Genomic DNA, 16,397 nt, shown 5'->3' with positions numbered 1-16,397 from the left:
TACAGGTTAGTCATTGGTGGTTTAGTGGGTAAGAGTGACAAAATTGGGCATGTGTTGAAATGATTGACACTGAAGTTTAGGGTAATTTGTAAGGAAAATGAAACAGAGGTCTGATAGATTGGTAAGAAAGAAAATCTGTGGCCTCTTTTTGAAAAAAACATTGAACTAAATTTAAATTATAAGCACATTTTAGCTGCTTGAAGAGCAAGCTGCTTTTTAGCTTGAATAAGAAAATGACACATGATGTTTTCAACATTTAATTCTGTTTGTTCTAAAGACATCAGGAGTGAAATCTGACTCAAATCTGTGTAGTAGTATCAAGAAAAATTAGAATTCTCCTGGTTGATTTCTGCCAAGGAATGCCAGATTCTCCAAGATACTATAGGTCTAAATACCACATAATTTCTTTTTTTATTTCAAGGTAGTAATCTTTAGTTGGTCTATACAATTGATGCTTCTCTTTTAGCAGGGAAAGGTTTATTGATCTTTTTCCTTTTAAGGTCATGTGTATAGAAGTAACCTGCTGTACTGTTTCCCAAATGTATGCAGTTTTCTGCTTGCAGAAGTCAACCATTCTTTGGCATTTACTGTTCCATCCTGTAAAGTACTTTCTTCATCATTGAATAGTTCACATAATTGTCATTTCTAATCATGTAGCTTATATGATTAGTTTTTATTTTAAATAAGCAAATACGAAATTGTAAAAATAAGTAATTCAGTTAAGCCTTTAAAACTTGCCTTCCAGAAACTTAAATTTGGGGAGTGTAGACTTTAGTTTCTGCATAGAATTTAAGTGATTCAAAGCCCAGTATGTTAGTAAAGTTGTTTCATAAAGTTTTCATAGCATTAGGTAGGACATTTTTTCCTAGATTTTAAGGAGAATTTTAATACTTAAGTCCATGACAAAGTAGAAAGCCATGTCACAGAGACCTGTGGAATTTTTCATTACCAGGATACGAAAGTCAAATGTGTACCAGACATTGCCTAGGCTTTACTTATGGAGAATGTCCATATTTGTTTTTTATCTATATTTTACCTCTTAAACTTTTTATTTTGATGAAACTTTGAAGTTTCCAAGAGGGATTCACAAAATAGGGTTTGTTGTTTAAAAAAAAATAGGAATTAACCCACAGTGTAAGAGATCTTGTTGCATGCTGGAAGGCTTTCCTTCCTTTGCTGTCACTATCTTCATAGTCTACTTAATCCTTAAAAGTTTAAGAAAGAAAGAAAGCACAGAGGGAAAAAAAAGAAAAAAACAATGATTCTTAAGTGTAACATCTGCTTCCATTTTCTTCCTCTGTCCTAAGTGACAGAGCACATTGATTATTTTAAAGGCATGCAGTTTTATTGTGTGTGTGGCTTCTTTAAGTGTGGACTTGGAATAAACAAATTTATAGGGTACTTCAAGCTAAATTCTGTTTAGGCAAATCTAAGTTTATTGAAGTCCCACTCTTTCTTACCAGACCTTTTCATAAATAATACCTACACTGCTGTTTTTTCAGAATAGAGATAAGGTAATTGTTTTTGCTTCTTTGGTTTTATCCTTGCATTGACAATGATGTCTTCACATTAAAAAAAAAAAAATCACTGAAAATTTGGTGTCACATTTTATTTGGGGACTTAAGTAAGCTAAAGCTATATATTCTTTTCGTTGTGATTTTTTTTTTTTTCAGATTTTTTTATGCAAGCTTGACAAATGATAAAATTAATGAGCACACTTTCATAATAATTATGACAATTTTACATTATTGAAGAGTGAAACTAGTGATACACTGCTGTCTTATGTTTGCTTGGCGTTGAACACTAGTTTAATAATTTAAATTTGATTTAAAAATGAATTCCAAAACATTTTCAGTTTTGCATCTAGCTCATAGATTTCTTCAAACTTAATTGTGGCTAAAAATAACTATGGTAACCAAGTCTTGTCTGCTTAAAATTCAGTAGCTGTCTCACACTGGGTTAAATCCAAACAGGTATCTAAAACCCTCTGTTAATCTTCCTCAGATAAAATCTTTCCAGCTTAATTTCTTGTTATTTCCACTTAAAGTGGAAATAAACTTCCAGCTTTTCTCACTTTTCCAGTCCTAAGAGCAATATTTAGATAATTGAAGAGAAATGATTACTTTGTTTTCCCCTAGGCATTGGAGCTTTGCTGAAAAAACTTGTCAGTTGTGGTTTTTCTAAAATCATGCTAATTTTAGCAGAACTTTCACTTTTGCTCACAGATTTTTTTCCTTTTTTCTTATTGCTCTTATCCCACTTTATTTCTGAACTTTATTCACTTTTTTTTGGCTCCTTTCTTTTGTTTCCCCCTTCTCCCATTTTAGGAAATAATCCTCAGATATTTGTTTTATTGTCAAGGTTAGGAATCATCTAATTTCTTTCCTGTTTACTTTAAAATTGTTATTTCTACAATACCTCTTTCTCCTTCATACATCTTAGAAGCCTATGTATTCCTCCTAGCCAAGGCCAACCCCCATGTCTATGTTGTTCATCTTGTCCCTTTCACATTTACATAACATTGGTATTGGTTTTATTTTAGTGTCTTTAACACTTTTTTAACATCCTGATTGAAATACTATAATGTCCTGCTCTTTGGTTTGTTATTGACCTGACTTAACATTTGTGGTAGGCTTTGGAAAGAAAGTGCATCTGTTCAGGTTCTGCTCTACATTTTGTCTTTTTTTTTTTAAAGAATTATTTCATCAATTTTTAATTTATCCTTCCACATTCAATTTAAACACATGTATAGTGCTCCAAAAATGTTTTCCCAGTAAATTTAATTTTTCTTGTGCAGTCCTTTTCAGTCGATTGTTTATAGTGTATTTATATTTCTGATAGTCATTTTAAAAGAACTTAGTTGAATCTGTCAGATCATCTTTAGTTTCACATTCCCTTAAAAATAGTGATCAGAAGTATTGATGCATGAAATAGAAATTGTCTAAGGATGCTTTTGAGTTCTGTTTTAAATTCTGCCAAGAGCTCAGGGGAGTAGGAGTGAGGGTGGGACAACATACTATTTTATAGGTCATGGAAGAGAATAGTGAAGAAAGATTTCCCTAGAAGGTCAACTATTTCTCTCCTGCAGTTGAATGGAAGGAAAACAAAGGTCAGTTGGAATAATACACACTTGGGGAAAATGTGCATAGTGTTGTTTTATTTTAGCACTTGTCTAAATAGAGAAAAATTATATTAAACTATATTAAATTGGTGAGATTACTAAGTAATAAAGTCAATACAAATATAATGGGACTTCTTGTTAGATTTTACTTGGTGAAAAGTCACTGAATGCTAATGTTAGATCACAGGTTGCTACTACTCTTCATTAAACCTGGCATTTTGGTTAAAAGGTGTTTGGTTTTTGTTTTTTTCCTGTTAACGTGATGTGAAACACCTTCTGTAGTAGAATATAAAGCAAATTCTTGTTCAAATACATAAGAACAAAATGAATTCTATCAGTATTGTGAAGCATAATGAGATGTCATGATTTTACTTTTTCATATATTCTACCAGTATTAGCATACTTAAAATTTTATTTTTGTTGTGAATTTATAAGCTTTATTTTATTTATTTTTTTAAGTAACCTCTGTCCCCAACTCGGGGCTCAAACTCACAGCCCCCAAATCAAGAGTCGCATGCTCTACTGACTGAGTCAGCCAGGCACCCCTATTTTTGTTGTGAATTTAGATCAGAGCCAAATACTGCCTTAATTTTTAGAAGATAAAGTGAATAAATTGACTTAATTTGTGGAATTTAAGAAGGAGTTGAATAAATGAATTTAATAAATAAATGCTTTAAAGCCATTTTTTTATTTAACAATTGCCTAATGCAATTCCCATGTGCCAAGTGGTAGGCAGATCAGCTTTCTGGAAGTCATGGTCTATTACAGTTCCTTCTTCACTTTCCACAGATAGCCGCGATATAATCCTCATCCCTTTAATTCCCCAAAGTTATTGTATCCATCTCTTTTGCTCTTTCTTTTCTGTAATAATCTCAGTTTTTTCACTCATTCTCTTCTACCTGTACTACTTTTAACAACTTTCAGATGGCCTCTGACTTCCTATCCTAATTCACACTGATGCCAACAGGATCTTTGGAAAACAGAAATCTGATCCTGATATTGATCTTAATCTTAAGTTATCCCCATTATAAAACATCATTTCTTAGTATACCATAAAAGGTCCTTCACAGTCTTTCCCTAACTTCATCCTCATGCCTTTACTTCTCACTGTGTTAGCATACAGACTACTTGCAGTTCTCATATTCACATTTTCATGCCTTTGATCAGACTTCTCTCTAGCAGCCATATGGGATGTTTCTGTAATAGTAAGAATATTGCTAAAGTAAAAGTAAGAATACTACCACCAACAAAAGCAGTGGTTATAGTCCATAGTTCTTATCCTATGCCAGGCACTCCATCCTCACTTACTCATTTTGTTTTTGCAACAACCTTGTGAGTGAGATAGGGATAGAAAAGAAATCTGAGGTATAGGAAACATGTAACTTGCCCAATGTTAACGTTAAACATGTAGAAAGTGGTCAATGACAGGTCATGAACTGAGACATTTGATCCTGCAATCTGTGCTCGAGGCTACTACACTACATTGCCTCTTCATGCGGAAGACTTTGTCCAGACATCACTGCTTCTGGATTCTTTTCCAGATCCAGATCCTTTTTCTTCACTTCTTAGGACAAACACACTGCTCCCTGGTTTGGATCTTTTCTGATTAACAGTATAGCACTTTGGACATGTTATTGCATTTATACTCTTCTGCCTTGCTTCCTGAGGACAGGAATACTGTGTCTTTGCATCTCATCTTTGTATCTCTGGTGTTTGGCATGTATTTAATCTCAAGGCAAATGAATAAATGAGTGCATGAATAACTGAATTTTAAAGGTAGAAGGAACCTTAGGGATCATCCAGTTAACCTTGTTTTATAGATAAAAAACTGAAAGTAAATGAATGTGATAATACCAGATTTTAACGTAGATAATTTACCAAAGTTAAGTTCTATCACTAGTCTTTAGTGGTTGATAACCCACTTAATTTGCTTCAAAGCTCAGTCAGAAGAACGTGAGTTAATTGAAAGTATTCTAGGTAGTATTGGCAAAATCTGGTTTAGGATAAACATGTTCTGTTAATACTGTGTGGTCGTATCAGTATGAAGGCAATAACACATCTGCATCATTCGCTTTTGTGGATCTTCTAACCACTTTCTAATGTCAGATTTAAGAGTTTTTTGTTTTGTTTTTAAGATTTAGATTGGGGGCGCCTGGGTGGCTCAGTTGGTTAAGCGACTGCCTTCGGCTCAGGTCATGATCCTGGAGTCCCTGGATCGAGTCCCACGTCAGGCTCCCTGCTCAGCAGGGAGTCTGCCTCTCCCTCTGACCCTCCCCCCTCTCATGCTCTCTATCTCATTCTCTCTCTCAAATAAATAAATAAAATCTTTAAAAAAAAAAAGATTTAGATTGGAAGGTTGTAACATGCCACCTTTGAAACCTGTTGATAAGTTTGCATCTGGGAAATGGGTATATGAGGCTAGTGATACTGTTCTCTACTTTTTTGTGTATTTAAAACCTTTTAAATAATGAACAGTAGGAGGAAATAGGGAGAGTTTGGTAAAAGAGTATAAATTTACAAAACATAATAGAACCTAGAAGTTCTAATCTCTTTTTGATTATGTGAAATTCAAATGTTTATTTGTAAATATAGGTATTCATAGAAAACTTTTTGTATCTTTTACAGTTTCTTTCTGAGCTTATGCTATTACAGCAGAGTAAACATGTAATTTAGGGGGCGCCTGGGTGGCTCAGTCATTGAGCATCTGTCTTCAGCTCAGGTCATGATCCCAGGGTCCTGGGATCAAGTCCCGCATCGGGCTCCCTGCTCCGCGGGAAGCCTGCTTCTCCCTCTCCCACTCCCCCTGCTTGTGTTCCCTCTTTTGCTGTGTCTCTCTCTCTGTCAAAAAATAAATAAAATCTTTTTTAAAAAATGTAATTTAGGTATTTTTATTGACTTCATACAGATAAAATTAATTTTTTTTGAAAACTGGCTTTAGTGATTTTATATGTAATATATTTAGCTGAAGATCACTGATGGGAAATTCATATATATTGTTTTTGGCTTCCTAGGAGAAAAAACCCCAAATTAGCTTACTTTCATTTCTGTATAACATAATAACATAGGCAGGATTAGTCACTATTGTATATTACTTTTGTTCTACTATTGTAATTTTGTTTTGTTACTTCAGAAGTTCAAATTCTTTCACAAGATCCCAGATAGAGGTTACCATGGCTGCTGGGTAGAGATCATATGTAAACATTTTTGTTAACATCCTACTTCTCCTGTTAGATTGGTGGACACACAGGCATTTTTTATAAGTGAATAATTTAATAAAAATAGCCTTGTATGGAGGAAAATTCCTGAAACAAGTATTTCACACTTCAGTATTTAAAAATGTAATTGTTGGGGTGCCTGGGTGGCTCAGTTGGTTAAGCGACTGCCTTCGGCTCAGGTCATGATCCTGGAGTCCCGGGATCGAGTCCCGCATCGGGCTCCCTGCTCAGCGGGGAGCCTGCTTCTCCCTCTGACCCTCCTCCCTCTTGTGCTCTCTGTCTCTCATTCTCTCTCTCGCAAATAAATAAATAAAATCTTTAAAAAAAATAAATAAAATAAAATAAAATAAAAATGTAATTGTTGGGAAGTGGACATTAAAGATACAATTTCTTATATCTGTTCAGAATTTGAATGAAAATTTAGAGAGTTAATTCCATTAATACACATTTTTATTTTAAGGGTTCTGATGACTGTCTTGTGAAAATCTGGGCAACAGATGATGGGAGATTATTAGCTACTTTAAGAGGACATGCTGCTGAAATATCAGACATGGCTGTAAACTATGAGAATACCATGATAGCAGCTGGAAGTTGTGATAAAATGATCCGAGTCTGGTGTCTTCGAACGTGTGCACCTTTGGCTGTTCTTCAGGGCCACAGTGCATCTATAACATCATTACAGGTAATTGTTTTAATCCCTGTAAAAGCCTTGATTATAATTTAAATTTTAAGTCACTTTTATAATCCCTTGTAATAAAGCCAACTAAAATGAAGAAAGGAATATTTCTTCTTTCTTCATAAATACATGGACTTTAAAAAACATTGTAGTCATGACCTTCATTAATTCTGGATGTTTTCTAACTCTGTTTTGTAGTTGCTATTTATATGGTAAAAAGTGGGTTTATTTTTGGATTATGTCACTCTTCTTATAAAGATATTTTTTCTTCATTTGTTTTTCAGTTCTCACCATTGTGCAGTGGCTCAAAGAGATATCTGTCTTCTACTGGGGCAGATGGCACTATTTGTTTTTGGCTGTGGGATGCTGGAACCCTTAAAATAAAGTCAGTTGCTCTTTTATTTCGTAGAATTAATTGTTTAATGGTTAAAATTACAATAGTATAAAGTAGTCAATAATAGGAAATTTATTTATTCTCCTTGAGTAAGTAACAAAAATGCATTCACTGACCTCATGTCCGTCCCCCCCCTTTGTTTTTTTATGCTTCAGAGAAAGTTTCTCATGTTAACATGTTTGGGTTTTTTTTTCTTTTTGCTAGCCTTAGCTGTTTCCTTCAGAACATACTTGTTTTATTGCCACTCCTTTCTGTATGCAGCATAGTTTCATCTCAGTAGCTCCTTCTGGTGTTGAGAACATAATCTTAGGAGTTCCTAAGGCTGTTCTTTTAGAAGAATTGCAATTATTTCTGCCATTGCATCTACAAATTTTAGATTTTATTGTAGATCTCAGGAAACTTAGGAAAACCAACTGATTACATTTTCACAAAATTACATCAGGGTAGATAGATGCATCCTTCTTCACCCATCCCACAATAGCATCTTGCATTTGTGCTTTCTCTTGTATTAATATCTTGGTTTATTAAAACAAGTTGGCTAGACAGTATTATTTTTTGATTAAGGACAGTGAGGCAAAAAAAAGGTTAAACAACATTCCCATAATTAAAAGTTTTTAAAAATTGGCAAGGCCAGCATTAGAACAATACTTCCCTGCCTGTTGGTCCCATGCTATCTCTGCCATGCCACCTCTCAAGTGGGTGTAGTAGGGAGAGGAAGTGCTGCGTTTTGCCCCATAGACAGTCAGTGAATGGGGAAGTAGTGCATCCAGTGGTTCTACAGTGTCAAAATGGTCATCTCTGTGTTCTCATGGTAGAACATCATTCAGATTAGAAGGTATATCTCAATAATTCTATGTGACTTCTAGTTATAAATTATAAACCGAAGTTGAATAATTTAATTTGTGAATGTCTTTATTATTTTAAAACAGTAGCATTTACATAAGCTTCATGAATATTAACATTCCTGGAGAGTGCTTCTTATGGCAGGGCATTAGGAGGCCGTGGCGGCTAGAGTAACATAATAAAACAAACTACTTCATTTGAAAAAAGGATTCTGATCAAAGATGTTCTTTGGAGAAAGCAAATTGATTTCATTTTAGTTGCATTCTTAATAGTTAAAATATTAAAGATTTTCTGTAGGCATTTAGGTAAAAGTTTAAATTTTACTGATGTGTATGGACAATAGCAATAATTAATTGTTGTTTTCCTTTGAGTATATTTTACCTCCTAATGGACCAGATTGGGATACCATTATCTTTTCATTTTTGTTTTTGTAGAGAAGAAAAACGTGACTAACTCAAATGTTTTTACAAAATTAAACTCTCACTTTGTGCTTCTTGAGGATTACATTGCTAAGTACAATAATATTTATCTGGATTCTTGAGAAGTGAGTTATTCCATATAAATGATTTTTTTTTCCAGAACCTTTACATAGATTCACCCATTAACCAACTACCCTAACCATTTTTTTTCACATGTGTTTTTTAATGTAGATGTAAGTAGAGAAATGTATATAATTTTCTGCTAATTTTTTCCTTAACATTTTATCATAGTTATTTATAATAATTTTAATAGCTGCATTATGTTCCACTGAGTTGTTATTCCATACTTTGCTTCGTGATTTTCCTGTTTTTGGACATACAAGTTTTTTCTGGTTATTTAGAGGTAGTATTCTATTTGTTGTTATTATTGTCCCTTAAAAGCTTTTAATCTAAAGTCAGGCATAAAGGAGTAACTTTTTCTTAGTTATAGGCTTTGGGATACCTATCTTCCTTTCCATTTTTACTCATGGCTGATACCTGCCAAAAATTTTGGCAGGATGTAGATTGTTATACGGGTTTTAATTACTGATCAAAGGCAAAAATTGTATTGAGCTGTAATGCTTTTGTGTAATCTGATGGGGAGGTGCCTTCAGCAACCCAGTCTGCATTAATTGAGAAAATCAGTTCTATTAGTAAATGAAACCTATTTTGGAAACCCAAGTCTCTTGATGAATTTGCTTTTATACAGTGTTTATGTATATGGTAACAACTCCCACTAATAAAGATGCTACTTCGTAGATAAGATACTCCGGAGTGGCTGGGTAATTTGGAAGCTGGCTGAAGAGATCTCTGATTGGAGAAAGCTGTCCAAGCATATTTAGATTAGATGTGAGGGGAGAATGGGAATCCTAAAATATACAGATGATAATAATGATTATAAAATTTTATTAAGCACTAGTCTGCCAAGCTTGTACTAAACACTTTACATTTGTCATCTCGTTAATCTTTATGACAACCATATGAAGAAGGTATACAAATATTGTCTTTAGGACAGATGGGAGAGAAAACTGAGGTGGATACTGGAAGTATACTGTTGGAACCCCCTCTCAACCACTGTACCAAACTAAAAGCAGTTACTCATTGATGGACTATCTAGGACTGGTTGAAGTAAATTAAAATACTAATAATACTAATACTTATTGAGTGTGCTAGGCACAGTACTAAGCACTCTTTGTGGATTAAATTCATTTAATTATCTCAGTAACTCTTAAGATTATGTTTTGTTTTTACTCCCATTTTACAGATGAGGAGAATGAGGTACAGAAATGTTAACTTGCCTAAGGTCATACACCTGATAAGTGGCAGAGCTGGAAATTGAGCTCAGAGAGTCTGAATCCATGGCCTTATCTTATCTTAAAATACTTCCTCAAATGTGAACTTAAAAATAAATTATTTGCACCTGTGTATCTGTTTTTTCCCTTTAAAAATATTAAAGTCCATTTAAAATGACATCTGTATGAATATTTGCATATTTTGATTATAAGTTCCAACCAAATGGTTGCTTAACACTTACATGAATGATTGTGCCAAAAATGAACAAAAATGTAGTTAGGATCCATAAGATATTAATGAAAGTAGTGCATTTAGTTGCCTTTATAATTTCAGATTAATTCACTTAAATTACAGTTACTTTAATTTTACTCTGAATAATTGTTTAGGTTGTAAGAATGTTTTAATAACTTTCTATTTCTCCAAGCTGTCTATTCATGCTCAGTTATGTCAGATCCTGTGACTAAGAAAAATTGTTATGTCACATTAAAAAATTTATTTATAGGGGCGCCTGGGTGGCTTAGTTAAGTGACCAGCTCTTGGTTTCAGCTCAGGTTGTGATCTCAGGGCTCCATAGCTGGGACACTCTCTCTCTCCCCGCCCCCCCCCCCACTCTGCCCCATCTCCCTGCGAATGTGCACACATTCTCTCTCTCTAAAATAAATCTTTTAAAAATCTGTTTATAAATTTATTAACTAAAAGAATTTTTAACAAATACTTCTATTGTGTTCTGTATCAGTAAGAAAGATTGTTCTTGTTCCGAATATATAACTGATCATAAATATTTTGTAGTGTTTTCCTTATATGATCACAAAACTGAAACCACTCTATATTCAGTTGCTATGGATTGTAGACGTTATGCAGTGCACTTTGGTTGAGGCTGTAATTATTTTTGAATTTTTCTCCCCTGATAACCTGAGAAAAACTAGGTCAAAATGTATGTTAAGTAGGGCTTTAAATAAAATCACTGTATTGGAGCATTACAGATATAGTGTATATTTACTGGAGCTGGTATGGTGTAAAATCTATAATTTTTCATTCTTTAGTATCGTTGAGTGTAACAAACATTTAATGTCAGTAGTGTAAATATAAGACATCTGTAACACAATTATACAATTAAGGTAAATATATTTGAGTGTAGATGACTATTTTCTATAGATGACTATTTTGAATGAGCTTTATAGTTGACATAAGATTGAAACAGTCTTCAGATTTTCACTAGGATGAGTGTAAGATTCTTTGTGGAGTCTTAAAAGGTGTATTTCGGCACATCAGACAATAAACAGGGAAATGTTTAATTAACAGTGTCTAATATTGAAAAAGTTTATTACCTAAACCTGATGGTACACATATGCCACAGGAGGCAGCACCTATTTTGCTAGTGTGTTCATGTTTATAAATGACTTACTTTTTAATGTATTTGTGCATTGCTATTGTACTGTATGAAAAACTGAGACCCCCCCCAAAAAATTTGACTAATTACTACATGTCTGGTGTGATGGTGGCTTTGGGAGTGTTTCATGTGTGGATCAATGTGTAATCAGGAGCTCCTACAAAATCTATAGAGTTGCCATAAAATCTGCTAATCACGACACATAATGATTTCCAACTTGTCTTTAGGAAGGGAGCCATCTCTTGCTTCTTATTTAATTTTGTCTTTCTGTAATTATTTTTTTGAACAGCTCATTTTTGGTCTTGCTGATCCCTTTGGGGATATTTTTAATTGTTTATTTTTTGTATTCTAGTCCAAGACCTGCTAAATTTACAGAGCGCCCTCGGCCTGGAGTTCAAATGATCTGTTCTTCTTTTAGTGCTGGTAAGATTTTTTTCTCCCTAATTTTCCACTTAAAGTTGTACATTAGAAAGCTTTTAGTGGAACACATAAAATTTTGTAAAAATATTTGCTGTTGTAATATAAATCATATTCACATACATATACCAGGGGATGGTCATAAATTAGGGATATTTGAACTTTGCTAGAGTTATTTTATGTATTCACATGACTAAGAATTTTCTTTGAGACCATAATGCTCTGGTAGGAGAGAAAAAAAGTTTCAGAATTAACTCTGTTAAAGAATAGATCCTTGAGTAGTTATCTCATTGGAAGAAAGGTATTTTAGATATGTTTTATATTTTCATGGAGTTTGGAAGTATCCTGTAGCTAAGTGAAATTTGATTGCTATTTGTAAGTCTTTATTAATTACTTTGCTCCAATTCTTCTTTGCTTTTTAAAAGATAGCTATATAGCAATGCTGATACCCCAATTATGAGTTTATGCAGTAGCATTTTATTTTTTTATTTATTTATTTTTTTTAAAGATTTTATTTATTTGACAGAGAGAGACACAGCGAGAGAGGGAACACAAGCAGGGGAAGTGGCAGAGGGAGAAGCAGGCTTCCCACGGTGCAGGGAGCCCGACGTGGGGCTCGATCCCAGGACCCTGGGGCCATGACCTGAGCCGAAGGCAGACGCTTAACGACTGAGCCACCCAGGCGCCCCTGCAGTAGCATTTTAAATGGATATATCTTTTTAAACAAATTATAATTTGAATATTTGAAATAATGAGAAAATGAAATGAAACATCAATAGATTTAATACCTAATGTTCCTAATACCAGTTCCTTCCACATTTACCTCCAGTTTTACTTTTCAGTTCATAGTTGTGGATAGTAGTAGTATCTCAACAGGATTACAAACTAATGACATAAATCTGTTTTTGCCATATTAATATCCAAACATGTTTAATTTCTCACTTCTAGATTTCCACTGCTACTGCCATGAAGACAATTTTCCTTTTAGTAATAATGCAATTATAGGCACTATCCATGATTTCAGAGTACTCTGTAAGCAGTTATATACAGCACTGTTTTCAGCACTGTGGGAGAGTATTGATTCCAAGGATAGAAGATAAATTACATATATAAATAATTATAATGCAAAGTAAAATGTATGTGCTACAAGACAAAATCATAAGAGTTCAGAGGAAAGCAGGCTCATTCAATTGCAGAATTGCGAAGATGACCTACTGAAGAAATTGGGCCCTAAGAGTTTGATAGGATTTTAACAGATAGGAAATGTGGCAAGAGAGGGACTTAAGCAGAGTTAAAGGACATGTTTTCTAGAGAGGGTGACTGCCAATTTTAACATAAAATTATGTAATCACTTAGTGAGGTCATTTGTAATAGAAATCTTCTGTAAGTATTGAAAATTTCATCCTAGTTAAAGCGGTGTTTGTAAACTTTTAAGTTCATTAAGTTCAGGTTTAGATGTATTATATACTTAAGATAAATATGAAGTGTTTTAGAATAAAATGTTAATCATCAGTGCATATCATGGTAATATTGCTTGCATTTTATTTAATTTTCAAAGATCTTAAAATTATGTTTTACTCATAAATGTTTGCTGTTATTCCTCAGGTGGAATGTTTCTGGCCACAGGAAGCACAGATCATATTATTCGGGTTTATTTTTTTGGATCAGGTCAGCCAGAGAAAATATCAGAATTGGAGTTCCATACTGTAAGTACTGGTAAAAAGAATTAGATTGGAACAATTTAAATGAATCTAATAGTTTATATTCAGGATTCTCTTTTTTTATCTGCTTATATGTAGGACAAAGTTGACAGTATCCAGTTTTCCAACACTAGCAACAGGTAAAATAATTATTTTTGTTTGTAAATTTAATTCCAATTTAAAATTTTCAAATAAAGACATTTCTTGTAGTCAGATTTTAATTAGAATTATATACAAACTAGCTACCTAAAATAAAGGTCTTGACCAGTTATACTAAAAAGTGACTATAGCCTGAGCACATCTTTGTTTTATTTGTATTAATATTAGTTAATTTGTCCACTTTTAATAATAGGGACTTTTATCCACCCTTTATATTTTCTATGTATGTCAAAGTGTAGGGTAACTTTTAGTAGAGTTTTGAAATGTATCACAATGTAATATTTGAGGCAGAACTATTTATTGATAATAAGCTTAAATGATGTACAAATTTTCCCAGGTTCTTATTTTAAAATGAAAGAAAGCTATTTATAAACACTATTTATAAGTCAAATTCTTTAATATTGAGAGGAAAATCAGTATTTTTCCATTGGAAAATATTGATTCTATTTGTAAGGTAGTAAATAGTAGCCTTGAATCACTGTTGAATGTTATTTTGAGACCTAGCCACCTAGCCAAACACATTAGAATGTATGTGTATAAAATTTTAAAAGCCCATAAAGTTGCAGAAGTTCTTAGTTTTACAGAGAATATCTGACAGAGTAATCTTTAATTGTATTAGAATGCTGTGTAAGTAAAGATGAATGCTCTCTCTTAGTATTTTGAAAAACATCTCTGGGAAAACACATTTTAGTTAAGTACATGTGGTTTTTTGGGGGGGTTGGGCTTCCTTTAATACAGATTTGTAAGTGGGAGTCGTGATGGGACAGCACGTATTTGGCAATTTAAACGAAGAGAATGGAAGAGCATTTTGTTGGATATGGCTACTCGTCCAGCAGGGTAAGAGATCAAATTTGAAATATTACATAGATAAAGGTAGATCATTTAAAGTATGCTATATTACAGGTTGGTGTGACTCTCAGCCTATAAATCATATGTTGTAATCCATGTAAAAATGATTACTTTTCTATAATAATTAGTCCTGTTGGAGATGGAAAGAGGATATTTCTGAAATTATTTTTTGCCAAAAATATGAGAAGATCTGCATGAATTACTTTTTTTTAATTCAGTTTGTTAAGGAGATGATAGTACTGTAGGAATATTTGTAAGTTTTGCTAGTTTTCTTCAGAAAGTGGGACATACTGTATTCATCTGTCAGAGAGAGATGATGTAGTGTGTCACAGAGAGATGATATGGTATATCTAATGGTTTTCTCCAGCCATGAGAAATTATATTTCACCTTATAACTGTTATTTTGGTTTTAGTATTTAATAAGTTAACTCTAGGGCATGATAGCAGCAGTGAAAGATGGAGAATGAGCAGCCATGGCACAGAACTCTTGGATCCAGATAGAGTTAATTGATAACATGCTCAAGGTCATCTATTACTAAAGGCTTAGGAGTGCTGAAATCCTGGATTTGCTGACTCAGTGCAGTGATTTTTGCCCTCATTCTTTGTTGATTCAAACTATTAATTACTCTTAAGTGATAGTTATCCATGTAATGAATATAAATATAAGTTATAAGAAAACACATTTAAGTTTTTGTCATACTAGTATTTTAATACATAATATCAGTGTAAACAAATACTGCCTCCATCACTTTCAGCCAAAACCTTCAAGGAATAGAAGATAAAATCACAAAAATGAAAGTAACTATGGTAGCTTGGGATCGACATGACAATACAGTTATAACTGCAGTTAATAACATGACTCTGAAAGTTTGGAATTCTTACACCGGTCAACTAATTCATGTCCTGATGGTGAGAAAAAAAGACTCATTTTTATTTGGCATAATGAAGCTAATTATAGAATGGACTATTTCCATTGAGAAGTAAAGTCTTTTATAAGAAGTTAGCTTAAAAATCTTGCTAGATGGATAACAGGTCTTTGTGGGAGATTAGAAATAATTTTAAAATGTAGTTAAACTGGTTTGGCTTGGAACTCTAGATCCTTGCTGTTATTTAGTATGTCGGGTTGCATCAATATTATTCTCAGGTTTCACCAAATGATAGCAAAACCTTGATTGGTGGTATTAGCTCAGCTTCATTATTATACATTGATAAATTTGAAGATTTTTGCTACTTCATTAATTCTTAGATTTCAAATTCTAGAAGTGTTACCATACTGATGCTTGATTGAATTTCCTTTTTTTGAATTTATAATTCTTTTCCACTTCAAAAATATTTCAGGGTCATGAAGATGAGGTATTTGTCCTTGAGCCACACCCATTCGATCCGAGAGTTCTCTTCTCTGCTGGTCATGATGGAAACGTGATAGTGTGGGATCTGGCAAGAGGAGTCAAAATTCGATCTTATTTCAATATGGTAATTATCAGTCTCTTCATTTTATAGCTGTTAAAGATTTGGGGACTGCTTGCAGGTACTCTGCATATCACAAAGGAAATCCATTTAGGAATCTGTTTAGACACTATTTTGCCTATAAGTTTCAAAAAGAGTTCTGTATTGTACGCTTAAGTTAAATTTAAAAGAAAATTGTGTGTATTACAATACAGTTATATTGGTGATAACTAATTTGGTTTTTAAAGTAGTTTTAACAGTGGTACTTGACAAACTCGCAAGTACGAAGATACAATATAGATAAAAATTTTGGAAAACCATGTGAAGAAATTCTAAATATTTGTATTGTGTTATTGTACTTCAAAAGTCCTCTTGTACAACAGAAATTGATTCCAGTACACCCATTTTACTTACTTATTTTTTAAAGTTTTATTTA

At 33.2% G+C, this 16,397-nt stretch overlaps 1 protein-coding gene across 3 annotated transcripts in view; it reads left to right on the top strand.

The window, feature by feature from the left end:
- The window catches only part of PHIP (PHIP subunit of CUL4-Ring ligase complex), a 135,077-nt gene that overhangs the window by 42,673 nt on the left and 76,007 nt on the right, over nt 1-16,397 (top strand). For all 3 annotated transcript variants that reach the window (XM_081828573.1, XM_081828571.1, XM_081828572.1), the window contains exons 8-15: nt 6,797-7,018; nt 7,297-7,397; nt 11,743-11,813; nt 13,413-13,513; nt 13,607-13,647; nt 14,405-14,503; nt 15,271-15,424; nt 15,854-15,988. In XM_081828573.1, coding sequence (XP_081684699.1) covers nt 6,797-7,018; nt 7,297-7,397; nt 11,743-11,813; nt 13,413-13,513; nt 13,607-13,647; nt 14,405-14,503; nt 15,271-15,424; nt 15,854-15,988 — 924 coding nt within the window. The remainder of the gene's footprint in view (nt 1-6,796; nt 7,019-7,296; nt 7,398-11,742; nt 11,814-13,412; nt 13,514-13,606; nt 13,648-14,404; nt 14,504-15,270; nt 15,425-15,853; nt 15,989-16,397) is intronic.

The sequence above is a fragment of the Leptonychotes weddellii genome, chromosome 8 (genome assembly GCF_054177405.1).
Source record: "Leptonychotes weddellii isolate Sample4059 chromosome 8, ASM5417740v2, whole genome shotgun sequence".
In the NCBI taxonomy this organism is placed as follows: domain Eukaryota; kingdom Metazoa; phylum Chordata; class Mammalia; order Carnivora; family Phocidae; genus Leptonychotes; species Leptonychotes weddellii.
Note: the sequence above shows the minus strand (reverse complement) of the source record. Positions and strands in the feature narration are given on the sequence as shown.